At 39.2% G+C, this 16220-nt stretch overlaps 1 protein-coding gene across 24 annotated transcripts in view; it reads right to left on the reverse strand.

The window, feature by feature from the left end:
• TNRC6B (trinucleotide repeat containing adaptor 6B) overlaps positions 1-16220 on the reverse strand; it is a 145089-nt gene that overhangs the window by 103225 nt on the left and 25644 nt on the right. For 15 of the 24 annotated variants that reach the window (XM_083835309.1, XM_083835306.1, XM_083835301.1 and 12 more), the window contains one exon: positions 84-151. The exons of the other annotated variants lie outside the window; for them this stretch is intronic. In XM_083835309.1, coding sequence (XP_083691435.1) covers positions 84-151 — 68 coding nt within the window. The remainder of the gene's footprint in view (positions 1-83; positions 152-16220) is intronic. 24 annotated transcript variants of the gene reach the window in all.

Raw genomic sequence — 16220 nt, forward strand, 5'->3', positions numbered from 1 at the left:
CCAATGTTTCCAGCACATTAAAACAAGAGTGCTTCACACCATTTACTATGGTAAGGCCCTTTTCAAATAAACGTGTGACTCACTGTTTGTTTTCTTCACCAGGAGGTGGAGTCTTGCCATGCCCCTCCATTACAAAATCCTCATGTTCCATCTGCAAAGGCAAGCATTGCAGGTCAGAAATTGGTGGAGCAAAACGCACATCACCTAAAGTGGCCCTTTTCCATATGCAACAACTTAAGGCAGCCACTTTATCAGAGCGACTGGTCCAGAACAGACCATGTAGTTTCTTAGCAACATATGTACATCTCCATCCCCATTGCTATGGTATCATTTTATAGCACAGTTCTCAGAAAATCTTAGAAGGGAAGAAGAATGATTTAATGGCTATCGCAGGAGACTTAGTCAGGGTATCTATGTTCTAAATCTTGCTCTGTTATGGACTTCCTTCATTATTCTGAATAAGTATGACTTCTACCGCGCCTCTTCCTTACGTAGGTATAAAGTAGAAATTTTAAAAAAAGTTTTATTTGTCTATGAAGATATCTCTCTCCAAAAAAAAGATTTATAAAAACTTTATTAACTACAGATAGAAACTGCTGTAAAAGCTGTGTATTATTTGTGAAAAACAACTTTATATGAAGGACTTTCACTGCACACGCACAGCTTAGTTAGTAGGGTAAAAAAAAAAGAGGCCTAAGGGAACCTCAAATAAATGCTGTTCCAATGACAACATAAGGTAGGCATTTCCTTTGGCTCACATGATAAAAGATTCCAAGGGCACTAAGGAAGCTTTCTGCTTAATTGTTTGCTTTTTAAGTACAGTTTTAGCATACATTTTCAGTAATTTCATTGGCCAGAAAGAGGAATTATATTATATTTGATCATTAATTATGCACGCTTCATTTAATTACTTCATTCAGCCAGAAGTTTTAGCAAAGATAGCAGAATATTCTCTTTCTACAAAAATTCAACACATGCACTTAGTATTTTACACAAACATCCAGGCATACAGTTAGCAATGCTCTACTTTGCATGAAGTCAGCAATCAGGCCACACTGCGATGTTCAACAAGCCATACAATAAATAGAGCAAATAAATCATCATCACACACAAATCCATGACCCCCTACATTTGGGAATGGAAAGTAGAGTACACTATTCTATCAGAAAAGATAACATTCTAGTTATTCATTTAAGGAGGAAAACAAAACAAAACCTACACAACAACTCAAACCAACCAACCACTTCCTCAGCCTTTCCCTTGTGTCCCTTCCCAAAGAAGAGGCAACTTGACTCACTTCTACCTTGATCCCGTTGACAGGTCAAAAATACTGACAAAAAACGTTATGTGCACACTGACATCTAACAGGGCTAACTGAAATAATGTTATTTGCCTGTGCGGACACAGCCCTAAGCAAAATCACAAACATACTGAGAGGCTATAAGCTGGTAATGAGATCCAGAAGACAGAGTCAATCAAGTAAGTATATGAGGTAATTTCACATTTTTGAGCATGTACCCAATGTGATCCAGAGTCAAAACAGTATTTTATTTAAAAGCAAAAGTTTGAAAGCAAAAAAAATTTTGCATTTCCATTCCCTGAGCAACTCGCACTTTTACGCATTTAGCCTCACCATATCAAACACATTAAAATCTGCTTGTACTTCGGTCTACGTCTGCTTCTCAGGAGCTCTAGCATCTGCACTCCAACTGCCAGGTGGAAGGGAAAGGTATTCCACTAATTGTATTGTTGTAGATGATAAAAAAAAAAAGTAGGACAACTGGTAAAATAGCTACAGATTGGTGGCCACATCATAAAACAACATGGTTCTATTGAGTGAGAGTAAATGTTTAAGGGTTACTCCTATACAACCTAAATTTTAGCTTGTTTACTCTGTGTTAGGTGGGTTGAGGAAAGCCTCTTGCTGGTGTGAGACAAGCACAATTCACACAAATGGTAAGCAAAGGAACAGTTTGTGGCTAGTACCAGGAAGAAAATATGAAATACGTTTGCGAGTAAAGAAGAATTGCATACAGCATGTATAATGCTAAACTAACAAGATTCCCATATAAAATAGAAATTCAGTTTAATGAAGCTGTAGAAGAGGAGAGATTGTAAAAGATCAAGTATAAAACTAGAAAGACTTTTAAACCAACAAAAATTTGGAAAGGAATGGGAATTTATTTTATTAGATCATAAACAAGAAATCTGGATGAGAACTGGAACATCTAGTAGGTCACCAAGACAAGGCAATTGCCAAAGTGTTGTCAATAAAACTGCTGCTTCACTATGAATTTTAAATGCTAGTGGCATAGCTCTTCAGGCACATTGTTATCTAGTATGCATATCTATCTAAATTACCATTATAAAGAGGAAGAGTAAGCAAACAAGAACTACAAATACCCTGGGTTAAAAATAACATTCTCGTAGGTCTAGACACAATCTGTCTCAAAGCAACTTTAAAAAAAACTAATCTACCAAAATGTTAATCAGTTTACTTCACTTCAGACAGCAGGTAAAACTATCTGAAATGACTAAAACCTACATTATTTAAAAAAAAAAAAAAAAAAGGAAGAAAGAAGAAAAAGAGCTAAGCTTCTTATAACTTAGAGAAAGGCAATGGCAAAGTTTCTCAAGAAGTTCACAAAGAAAATTAGTCACAGATCGAGAAAAAAATCATGAATGTGGAAACCGTTGAATTCACAAAATAAAGATTAATTTTTAGGTTTTCACTGCAAAAAAAAAACACAATGGAATGCCTCAAGACATGGGCACTTTAAGAAACTGAGTATCAGGGAACTAGAATGAACAACTGGACTGGTAAGAAAACAGCTGGGTGGTCAGTCTCGGGGTAATAGTTAATGGTTGCACGCTACCTGGATGCTGTTAAAATGTGGGATGCTGCATGGGTCTGTCCTAGAACTTGTCCATTGAACATCTTCATCAGTGGCTTGAAGGACCAATACGGTGTACTCTGCTAGAGTTTTTAAGATAATGCCAACTAGGGTGGACAGGTCCAGTCAACATTCCCAAGGGCAGGGCTGCCGTTCAGAGGGACCTAGACAGGCTAGAGGAACGGACCTAGAGGAACTATGAATTCAGAAAGGACAACTGCAAAGCCCCACGCCTGAGGGGCCCTGCCAATGACACAGGCTGAGGAATGACTGGCTAGGAAGCAGCTCTGTGGAAAAGGCCTTGGCAGATGGTAACTGGATCATGAGCCAGCAGCATGCCCTGACAGGAGAAGCCAACAGTACCCCAGGCTTTATTGGTAAGAGCCTTGCCAGTAGATGAAGGAACTGATTATTCCCTCTACTCAGTGCTCAGTAGACCATATCTGGAATAATGCACCTAGTTTTGGGCCCCCCAAGAAAACACAAGAAACACATCCATGAAGTGGACCAGCATCTGCAGCAGAGACCAGCAAGATGCTCAGGGGCTGCAGCATTTGCCCTGTGAGGAGAAGCTGAGGGACATGGGCTTGTTCAGCTCAAGGACAGCTTCGGGGAGACCTAACAGCAACCTGCCTGCACTTACAAGGACGTCAGCAAGGAGCCAGGCTCACTGCAGTGGGCCTGGGGGAACAAGCAGAAGTTGGAACAAGAGAAGTCCAGACCGGATACGAGAAGACTTGTCTTCACCATGAAGACAGTCAAGAAGTGGAAGAGGTTCTCCAGAGAAGTTCTGCAGTCTCCATGTTTCAAGGTTTTCAAGGCCAGATTACATAAAATCCCTTGGAAGCTGGTCTGACCTCACAGCTGACCCTGCTTTGATCAGGAGGTTAAACTAGAGCCCTCCTGAAGTCTCTTCCAATCTGAATTTCCTGGTGGATCTTACGAACACAAGAACAGTTTGATGTTGAGATGTAATAGAAAGAAGAAAACACTACTAAGTTACCAACCCAGAACGAGTCGGCACTCCAGTACTGAAAGGTCTAAGAAAAGTCTTAGGAAGTAGTTAAGTAATCAAAAAAAATCCAAAAACAAAACCACCAAAAAAGAGAAAAACTAAACTATTCCATATTTCTTCCCGTATTACTCTTCAGCAATGACTGTAGCAGGTCCATAGTATGTCCTTTTTTAGATTACTGCCTACAGGTAGCAAGCAGCTACTGCAGGCTTAGAAACCTCCTACAATCCTGTAAGACTGAGAGGTCAGAATAAAGAAAGGTCCAAGGCAGAGAACAGATTTTACATGAATAAAGCCCAGTGTTTGGGCTTCAGATCTCCCTTAACACAAGACAACATATGACTGATGCATGCACAAGGAAACAGTCTGACAATGTTGTAACATGTCCCTCCTTCACTACCACAACATAAATAAAACCTAACCTACTCAAAGAGCAACGTAAGATACACAATTAATTGTAAAATATACTAATTAATAAACTGACAAATAATTTGTTGTTGTACAAACATGGCTCGCAACACTGAATTTTGCAAGTCCTTGTAGAATGTATGCTTTTATATGTCTATCTATATAAAGATAATTATGTATTTGTGTACTAGATCATTACAAAACATGAGCAACACAAGCTTTTCTGTTTCTGACAAGATCATTTTTACAAACTCAAAGGGACAGGGCTTTGAGCAACTGGATGTAGTGAAAGATGTCCCTGCCCACGGCAAAGGGGTTGGACTAAGTGATCTTTGAAGGCCCCTTCCAACCCAAACCATTCAATGATTCTCTGTACAAGGCTATTCCATAGGTCTGATCCAGCACAGCTTCTTTTTGCAGAACTCTGCCTCTAATTTTCTCACTTATCTGCATATGGTAAATATTATTTCACGATCAGTGATATGTGTTTTCACTTTCAAATTTTGATAATTTTTTTTGTCAGAAAAGGCTACATGATTTAGCGTTCTAAAAATCCTAGAATAAGCTTAGAAAGTCAGATTATGCATTTTCAGCTTTCCCTGACATTTGAAAGTGTAAAGTGCTTTACCAAGTAGTTCATCTTAATTTAAAGAGACGCCTCTGACAAACTGCCTTCTGAAAACAAAATTAATGAACAAACTGACCAAAGAACATTCCATGGACATTACTTACATATTTTTTAAATTACTTCTTAGGGCCTAGCTAATTTATTCACCAGATTTATTTTTGAAATTAAAAAGCATATAAAATTTTTAGGTCTCATTTTCCCAATGACAACAGTAGCACCCCCTTGCAGAAAGGATGAGAATACGGTATTTAAAGTTTTGATTAAGTGACTACCTGTGGATGAACTGAAAAGAGGAACAGCGCTTAACAGCCAAAATTAGCTTGAAATATTTTTTTCTCCCCAACCACAGTTCTTTAAAAAATGTCTATGGACATTTCTTCCCCCAAAAAGTCTCTCAGCTTCTCTTCAATCTATCATCATGAGATCATGTCCAGCAGTCTTTTCGCCTTCTTTTTAAGGAAGCAGGAGTCCAGACTCCCCACTATGTTTCAGCAATACACAGCAACCACATCAGATCCAGTAAACCGCAAGCATTCTGAAAAGGAGTATTCAAAGTCTTCAGTCTCTTGACTTACACAATAGACAGGAGATGAAGTTATCCTGAATACGTAGAAATGGTGTGGAAGGTTCAAGGTAAGACAAAACTCTTGTACCTAGTGCATTTTTCCCAAGGAAAGGAGAAAAGCTGGAATGGCTGAGGGTCTTAGGCACGTTAGTTTCTCTTAAAAGGACTGCAGGGGGAGCCATGGGTTCCAAGAATCAGAGAAAGCGCACTCCACACCTGTTTCTCCTGGCAACTGGTGGTAAAGGCTTCAAGATTCTGGCAGCTGGAAGCAGGAACCAGAAATAGACCCTTAAACAGCAGGGGGGAAGTCAATAGAAAACCTGCATCTATTAAAAAAGGAACCACAAGTTGTCAGATTATTATTTTTTTTTTAATTTTTATTTCAAAGCTTTTTTTTCCCCCTTTAAAATCCAAGCATCTGTATTTCCACATTTTGACAAAGTATATTGAGTGTTCTAAATACATAAAACAATTTGTATTTTTGTAAGTTTCAAAAGCTATTCACGATTAAATACCTCAACACTTAGTTTCTGAAGAATGAGATATACCAGAAGGATCTTAGACATAACAAAATTAGTACTCACACCCCCCCCTCCAAGCAGTGGAGCAGCTGCTATCAGTTTTATATACAATTCTTTCAAAAAGATCTTCAGTGAAACCCTAATGGATTTGATTAATGAGTGTACCTAATCTGGAGTTCCTAGATAAAGTCAAGCTTGACATATTTTGAAGGGTCATAAAGTTTCTACACCAAAACTCTCATCTTTTCTGAATGCTGATTTCAGAAAGCACACTTTCCTAACAAGATGCAACAACTTCATTAAAAATCCTAGCCCACCAAAACTGAACTGAGCATAAGAGAAACCAAATACCTTCCCAAGAAATAGGGAAGATTTCTTTGTAAGAAATCCTAGACTTGTTATGAAAAGCTACACATTTTAATCAGTATTTTGTCTTTTTCCTTCACCAGCCATAAAAACATACTAATGCAGCTTGATGCGACAGCTACTATCACTATCTTTTTCCACTCATTCAATAGGTCACTCTCATGACTTTTTTTTTTTAATTATTATTAATAAAAAGACTAGTCAGCCACCTGAATAAACAGGAGATGAAGTCTCATAAGAATGGTCACTTACTAGCATCTCCAGCGGATGAACAGAAAACCTTATCCAGCATATAACTAGACTTCCTTCACTGAGGAACAGCCAAGGTCAAAAGCTGCTGTCTGCAGATTGTGGCATTTTACTTCCCATGCTTAAATTTAACTGTTAATTTCAACACAGCCTAGGGCAGGTCCAGTTTAAGAATGATACATTTGGTGCTTCATCACAACTACTTACTTTTAGACCAGTGCACCTTCCCACTCATCAGCTGCAACAGAGCAACCATAAGTAGGCCATCAGCTTTTCTTTTGTCTCGCTAATACTTCGTTAAAATCCAAACAATTAGTCACCAGTCACTGCAGCTAGCAACTGAGGAAGCTCTACAAATGCTGAGCAGTTAGAAGAACTTGTCGGAAATATCAAACAGAGACAATCCCAGGTGTAACAGAAACATAATCACTACTACAAGTGAAAGCAGAGCTGAGTCACCTCTCTGCCTGGCTTCATGTAAGCATTTCGGACAAACTCAGTGAAGGTTAAATTTACTCGTTACCAACAGATAAAAATGTGTTTAATTAACCTTTAAATTTACCTTCCTTTATTAAAATCCGTGCAATTTAGCTGCAAACACTTTAATATCTTCTTTTAAGAACAAATTGCTGTTGAGCTAGCTAGCATCTCAAAACGTGCAAAGAATAGCAACAATTAGTCCCAAAATTTACTTTTGAGATTAAACCTTAATTTCAGCACAGATGAAAACACTCAAAAAAGTTTGAATCGCTATATACAAGTTTAAAAAAAAAAAAAAAAAAAACAGTCCCTAACCTTCCTTTTCCTAAAGTGAGAAAGCAAAGCATTTTCCTGAACTATGTACAGGAAAATCTTACGGAGAAGATGCACAGGAAAAGTTACCTGAATTTTTGGACCCTCTGAGGTTTTTGCAGTATTGCACAGCGTTGCAATGTTACTCAATTTTTACTTGAACCTATTTCTACCCCCACACTTCTTTTGTGGCAAAACACAGCCCCATTATTCAACAAAATACTGACACAAGATGTCAGCTATCTCCTAGCCTACTCACTAGTTTCTCGAAGTTTCTCATCAGCATCTAGATTGAGCCTTTCAATGTTATTACCATCACACAGCCTTAACTGGTTTTCCTGTTAGTAAAAAGAGAAGTGAAAACTTACTAATGTAATTTTACTGATAGATGATAATCACATTCAGCACTCCCTGCAAGGCACAGGCTATTCTTTTGAATACTAACACACTTAACACTCGTATAATTACTTTTTAAAAATCACTAATCTAACACCTATGTTTGGTATCTGCAGCCTAATGGTACTTTAATTCCTGACTCAGGGAAGTTTTACAATAACTATAAATGCCAGCATGGTAACATATACCAAGCATGCATCACCCTTACGGAGCAACGGGACAGATTATCAACAGCAGCTCAATAAATCATTAAGAATAGCAAAGTTATGTAACTCAGAATATGTAATTTATGTTTCGCTTAAGCACCAAATCTGCAGTAGCGGTTAAAAGACTAGGAATGTTTCTTCTACCACCAACTCCAACTAATCATCTGTACTTCCAGAAATAAGCTATGTCCTATTTTCTAAGTTAACTTTTGAGATGCTTTTATTATCTAATATCCTATGAAATACCCAGCAGCTTAACAAGAACTCCCTGCTAAGCTTAAAACAAACAGCTTTATGAATATAATGACAAGAGTCACACACATTGGAAAGGCTAAAAAGGTCAGAAGCCCAGCAACATTTCCTACTGTATAGACAAGATCAGATCATTATTTTTAATTAAATAAAGGTATTACTTAGCTGCAAAGTATTTGAAGAACAACAACTCCTCAATATATACAGTAATTCACTTGAATCTTGGTCTGGAGGCACTCTGAGCTACCCAACTGCTTGCAGCAAGAGATACTGTTCTGGTAATACTTTCAGCCCCCAGAGAGGTTCCTTTATGTCGCCCAAGTTGTGGTATGACAATGACTTTTGAAATCTTCACCTTTGAAGCTAAGACAGCTTTGAATAATAGTTCAGCGATCTCAGACTCAAAATGCATAGTTTTCTGAATATAAGCAGAAGTGCTCTCTGCGTCCTGTGCCACGGCTGACAATGGACTCCATCCCTTTATGTTACATATGTAATATGGATCCCAGAAAAATCTGGATTTAATAAGTCACAAGTAATTCATGTATTTTATTTAACTATCTGTATTATTCCTCAGATAAAGACTGCTTGCATTTCACAAGACATGAATTCTAGCTAACTGCTGCAACTCTGGAAAAAATCTTTCATACTTTGCAAAGATTTAGGGGGAAAGTCTGACTTCAAAGCCCTTGACCAACTCACTCTCCCCCACTACTTCGAACAGCCACTTGTAGGCTGCCTGATGACTGTATTTAGGCGACTCAGTTTATAGTTAATTTACTATTTATGGTGCTGACACACATGAACAAGTTATAGCAGTTTAAAGTGACATCTGTAAGTGGCCGATATTTTAATATACACATTGTTAACCGCCCTGACAGAGAAGAAAGAAAACAAGTTAACTGCTTTCTTCCCCTTAGATTTGGAAAGTTAGATGGCACCTTACCACAAAAGGACAACTGGCACAAAGAATTTTTAATGGATTGAGAAAGCAGGTGATAATCACAATTACTGGGAACTAAATTACACTTTTGCACCACGCATTAAGTCACCTTCCCCGTGCCACAAACACTGCTTTCTGCTGTTTGTTAGGACTGATTGAAAGTGACATAACCCAGGCAAAGAGGTGCTGAAGTCAGTCAGCCCCAAGAGATCTGATCTGACAGGAAAGAAAAGAAAGAACTGACTTTCTTTTCTGCGTTCACAGGAGGCGAAGTCATTGTGTGGATTGTAAACACACAAACCGCTACTGGCCCAGAAAGTCCCTGAGTAACCAACAGGAGGCTGGGAGCCTTCTCTCAGCATACGCTCACCCTGCTTTCAGCCTCTTCACAGACGTTCACTTCTGACCACTGTCCAAAAAAAAAAGGAAAAAAAAAAACGACCTCAAATAAAAACTCAAATGTTAATGGAGTTATTTGTGTAGGAATCACACATGGAAGCTCTGTATCTGCTGAAACCTACTGATATGATTTTATCGGTATGAGTACTTCTATAAAATTTCTTAGAAATGTAATTCCACATAGGCTTACTGCATCTGTAGAAAGCTATCACATTCTCCCTTCTTCATAATACACTGTCTTGTCTACCATCCAAACGTCTGAGTGAGTTGACTTAAAACCAGTGACAGGAAATGTTGACATGCTTTTAATGTTGCTTTTACCCTCAGGGGAACTGACATTGCACAATGCCTTTGCAGAGTACACGTGTCTTTAGCTGTCCATACACTCTTCAGTCTACTGTAATGATGAAGACCATCACAACTATTTTTAGCTGCAAGAAGAAAAGAAAGGTCTTCTCCACAAACCACATCTCCATTTCTTCCACAGGCAATGAGAGGGGAAAAAAGAGTTCTAGGAACTGAAATAAATTTACACCATCTAGTTCACCCAGTGAAAATGAAATTGCCCATTTAGGATCTTGCAAATAGATGAGGTCAGCAAGACCACTCAGTTTTTACACTTTCTGATGAATCAACCCAAGACCAACTCAGGAGTTGGACTTGATGATCCTTATGGGTCCCTTCCAACTCGGGATATTCTATGATTCTAAGACTACCAACGATACAGATATTCCAAGGGTAAGCAAAAGCTTTTACTGTCCGTGGCTCAAATTTCTCCTCAAACACCTATTCCCCTCAGCTTGCCAGAAGACAGTAGGATTGAAAACATTTATCAGTGCAAGACAAAGAGGTGATCTGGGACAGCCAACATGGCTTCAACAAGGGTTAATCGTGCCTGACCAACCTGGTGGCTTTCTATGATGGAGTGACTGCATCAGTTGACAGAGGAAGACCAACCAATGTCAAATGTCATCTACCTGGACTTCTGCAAGGCCTTTGACATGGTCCCACATGACATCCTGGTCTCCAAATTGGAGACATATGGATTTGATGGGTGACCCATTCAGTGGATAAGGAGTTGGCTTGAAGGTTGCACCCAGAGAGTGGTGGTCAATGGCTCCATGTCCAAGTGGAAGCCAGTGACGAGTGGTGTACCTCAGGGGTCTGTGCTGGGACCGGTACTGTTGAATATCTTTACAAATGACATCGACAGTGGGATTGAGTGCACCCTCAGCAAGTTTGCAGATGACACCAAGCTGAGTGGTACAGTCGATACCCAGAAGGAAGGGATGCCATCCAAAGGGACCTGGACAAGCTTGAGAAGTGGGCCCACAGGAACCTAATGAGGTTCAACAAGTCCAAGTGCGAGGTGCTGCAGCTGGGCCGGATCAATACTGGACATGAGTACAGACTGGGTAAAGAACTCACTGAGAGCAGCCCTACAGAGAAGGACTCAGGGCTTCTGGTGGATGAAATGCTCAACACGAGCCAGCAGTGTAAGCTTGCAGCCCAGAAGGCCAACTGCATCCTGGGCTGCATCAGAAGAGGCCTGACCAGCAGGTGGAGGGAGGTGATTGTCCCCCCTCTCCTCTGCCCTTGTGAGGCCCTACCTGGAGCACTGCATGCAGGTATGGGGCCCCCAGCAAAAGAACAATGTGGAACTGTTAGAGCGAGTCCAAAGGAGAGCCACAAAGATGATCAGAGGGCTGGAGCACCTCTCCTAAGAAGAAATGCTGAGAGCTGGGGCTGTTCAGCCTACAGAAGAGAAAGCTTGAGGGGGAACTCATTGCAACCTTTCAGAACTTGAAATGGACTTACAAAAAGAACGGGGAGCAACTCTTTGCTCAATCAGATATTGACAGGATGAGGGGAATGATTTTAAACTAAAAGAGGGGATTTAGATTAGAAATTATGAGGAAATTCTTTGCTCAGAGGGTGGTGAGGCACCGGCACAGGTTGCCCAGAGAGACTGTGGATGCCCTATCCCTGGAGGTGTCCACGGCCAGGTTAGATGAGGCCCTGGGCAACCTGATCTGATGGGAGGTATCCCTGCCCACGGCAGTGGGTAGGAATTAAATGATCTTTAAGGTCCCTTCCAACCCAAGCCATTCTATGATTCTATGATTTTTAAGTGGCTGATTATAAAGGATCTCTAACATGTCATATTGATAGGGACTGCAACCACTGCCAACGCCTTTGTAAAGCCAATACTGAAGGGAAAGAGATCAAAGGTCAGTATTCTGAAAAGGTGGTGGTCAGCCCTCAAATTGGGTGCCAATAGCGCACCTGCATGAAAAGAGACACTTTCCAAGCAAAGCTACAAAGCAATGGCCCTGACCATCTCCGCCCCGAAAATCACAGAGGGACTATACCATGATAGCTCTCAAATGCAGAACTGCCTTTTTTAAGCATTTTTTTTAAAGCTTTTTTGTCTGTTTTACAATCTGCTGTATTCATCTGAAGAGATGCTATTAGCCAAGCAAACATTATTGAAAAAACATTTACGAAAAAGAAAGAACCTTTAGGATAAAGGACATGGTGAGTTTAAACTGAATCTTATTTGAGACTGAAGTATCTTTTTGTCTAGAAATCAGATTTGCACCTGTTCACTGCAATGATATTCCAGGCCATTACATATCCTCCACATGAACCTACATACGAAAAGGCTGCATCAAAGGACCATCTAGCAGCAGTCCTTACGTATTGCAAAGTGAATTTGGCAGATGATGGTATTTGCCAAGAGAAAGGAAATACCTCATTGTATTAACCTTCCTTTTTGTACCTTAAAAACACTTCAGGGTATACAGAGGAAAGAAAATAGAGGGAGTCATCTTTCAGTCTTGATATCTATATTTTAGCAATCTTACTCTTCACTATGGGTAAATAGGTTTCAAATGAGTAACCCATCTTGCCCTTGTAGAAAACAACAGAGCCAACTGACAAAATCTTGCACTTCATACTGAATTCCTTTAAGAATGCCCAAGCATTCAAGCTCTGAACAGCATTCCTAAAATAGTTCAAGTAGCACTGTCTAATTACATGTTCTTTTTTGTAAATTCCTCAACAACTTTACCTTGTTCATAATTGCTGTTCTGTAATGCCAGTGGACCCTGCTAATGCATTGTGATTGATAGTTCTTTGCTACAGTGCCTTGAAATTTCAACAATCAAAATTAGAAACTGACAAGCAGGTTCCCCCCCCCCCCCCCCCCCAGCTGTAGAAAGGTCCACCTATGTAGTGTTTCCTATAAAAGCGTTATTAGGTTCATTTGTTGGCCACAGCGTTAAAGTTCAAGAGAAAAAGTGAAAAACAAATTTATACTCCCCTTAACAGATTATGTTAATTTCTCTTTAAAACAAGAGGAATCTGCTGTAACATTTTTACAAGTTTTAGGAATACGACACTAAATGAAAGGACAACTTTATTAACCTGAGATTTAAACCAAGTCCACTCTTCATTCAGAGATTAATAATTTTTAAATCCACAATATGCAAAGATTTTGGTTTTGAAATTGCTTTACTAAGAAGTTTTATCATTTTCAGGCTAGAAAGATGAAGCTAGCAGAGCATGAAGAAGAGAACATTAGTTTATTTTGTGAAAAACTACCTTTGTGCTCAGAACTGTTCTTAAACTGCTGCCCTTCTGGAGAAGCTTAAGGTATGTGCTTGCTAGGCAGAACACCTCTCTACTTCCAAAAGACTTTACAAGATATTTTATACAAAGACTTTAGACTCCTACAGCTCCAGAGTACACCTCCTGTAGGTTGAAAGTACACCTCTTTGTAATAAGCCAAAATTTTCAAGAGTAGCAGGGATTCATTCTGCAAGAGAAACCATCACGCCTTTAAGCACCATATATCAGAGGGCAGTACTACACTGGAAAACAGAAACAGCTTTTTTTAATTACAATGACAAAGCATTTTGTTCATTTCATCACTGTATAGGCCTTCAGCTTGAATGTTTTAAATTATTTAGTGCCATCTGAATAGAAACTCATTACTGTATCACTGAACAGTAGTACTATAAGGCCCAGAGATACAGGCGTCAAGGTTTTGGACACAGTGTTAACTACCCAAACATGATTTTCTTCTTACTATGTTAACTGTAAAAGCAAAGACACCAGCCTAACTTTTGCACTATTGTCTACATCAAGTAGCATCGACTATCAAAAACTGAGCACAGGCTACTCATAAACACAGCTAGTGAAACTTTTCTTTTTTTTTGAATGGGCACCTCCTCACAACTGGCATTTCTTTCTCCTAACAACACTTCCTTCTGAATTTTAAGCTTCTGTTTATAAATATCAAAACACATAATTTATCAGATCAAATACAAACGCTATTCTGGCAGGCTTAAATTTCCTTAGTCTCAACAGCTTAGATCCTTGAGTAAGCGTTGTGTACTTTTTAACCTTTTCATCACCTCTGTGTGATTGCCTCTGGATAAAACAAGCAGAGCCACCACCACCAGGATACTGAAGTGATTTAAACAGAAGGAAAATGCTGGCTCACAATTAGAAACCAAGAGGCAAGGAAAATGAGAACAGGCAGGCCATAACGCAAGGGGAAGATTCACACTGACAGATACGAACAGGTGGGCACCTTGAAATAAAACAATGATTAACAGCCACCACAGAATATTGAAATGTAGCCTAATTTCTAGACTACTGTTCAGTTCAACAATTGCTTCTATGCTTTTTTTTTTATAAATACTGATGAAAATTTCAAAAAACCGTACATACCGCATACAGTGCAAAATGTTTCTTTCCCCTTTCCCTGCACCTATCAGGAGTAAAGCACGTTATTATGGACACTGTGGAGTCGCATTTTTCAGCAAAGCTTTGAGTACCTAGATTTTCATCATATAAAGGATCAGGTGGGCAGAATTAACTATTTTTTTCCTCTCTCGTACACAACATTGAATAAAAACCTCATAAATGAATTTATAAATACCTTTTTATCTATTATGTAGGTCAACGTCCTTTCTTCCCTGCAAATTCATAGGCTTTTGGTTTGCAAGATGAGGAACATCAAGGGTGGGAGGGGAGAAATTTTACTCCATTTGACATGAAAATTTCAATCCCATTTTTTGAGAAAGACATTTGCAACATAAGCTCAAAACCTTGACCAATATTGAAAGAAATCTAGAAATATTCCCAAACAGGCATAAACTTTTAGCTGCCTCCTGCAATATTTTACAGTAAAGGAACAACTAAGAAATGAAGTTGAAGTGTTGTCTGTGCAATAATCCTTAACAGATGGATGAAAGCAGCTGGAAAGAAATCAGCCACAAACAAGAAGCTCAGAGCTTGTTGACATCTTCAGAGTACCAAGAGTACCAATGCTGTTAATGGAAAAAGCTGAATAATCGAATATGGCAAATCAACTACCATAAAACATAATTAGAAAAAAATCATAACCCGAAGAGTATTAGAGGTTGTTGGGTTCTATATAAAAACTTTGTATTAAAAAAGCGAAAGGGGAGATGGGGGGGGGGGGAAGATCCTGAAAAGACGAAAACCAGACTCCCCCACACCACTTGTTATAAAGTGAAAGATAGATTGCTGTATGATATTTACCTGCAGATCACATGGATAAAACAGACCCAATATTCCCTGTCAAATGCGGCTTCTACATCTGCCAAAAATAACTACCTTTTTAAAAACTAAGCACATTAGAAAAAGCTTACATTTGTACACGTTCTTCTCCCTCTCTGTGGCACCAATATTATCTGATTATCGGGATCAGACGGGTGCTATTGACAGCTGCCTGCTGTCTTCACCATGTTGATGTCATGCTAACAGAAAGTGTGTTTTCTGACAGTCTGACAACAAGGAAGAAACTGTGAGATCAAACAATGGAACCAGTTTAGACAAAAAAAAAAAGGCAACAAAGCTACCAACACAGTAGGGTTCTCCAAAACAGGCCTACAGTGGTACAGTGGGGGTGGTGTGGAGGGAACCCACTCTTTGCTGGAAAGCAACTCTGGAAAGAACAAATGACAAAAGGATACTCCCCCAAAAACGGTGCAGAAACTTCCTAAGTATGCAAAATTGAAAAGGGGAACAGCATAACTCAACCAATACAGTATCACTCAGAGTACCACTAGAAACCGCATGAGTAGTATAAATAGTAATATAATAGTCTAAATAGCAAAAAGAATTTAAAATGCATACACTAATACAGTGTGGAAAACAAACATTAAGAAAAAGTTAGGACTGAGCCCACCAATGACCTTCTTTAAGCTTAATTGCAGAGAAGTTGCTACTGGATTTCTGTCATTCATTTCAAGAAGAGCAAAGGCAAGCGTGAAGTTCAACTTCTTCAGCAATACTGCCAGGCCAACTGGAGTCAAGCAAGACCACCACTCATCATGATGCCTGACAGCAGGGACTACATTTTCTAATCGTATTTCATGTAATGTTAGCTTGAAGCACAGATGTATTTGATCTTTAAAGTGACCTGCCCAGCTCTACACAAAGCATGTTCTTTTCTTTTTCAGAAGCAGAAGTAAATCTTCTCAGCTCAAGGCTTGATCTTGTTATCTCAGAGTACGACCAAGCCAGTACACAAGGAATAAAGTGTAGG

Source organism: Anser anser (genome assembly GCF_964211835.1).
Source record: "Anser anser genome assembly, chromosome: 1".
Classification (NCBI taxonomy): domain Eukaryota; kingdom Metazoa; phylum Chordata; class Aves; order Anseriformes; family Anatidae; genus Anser; species Anser anser.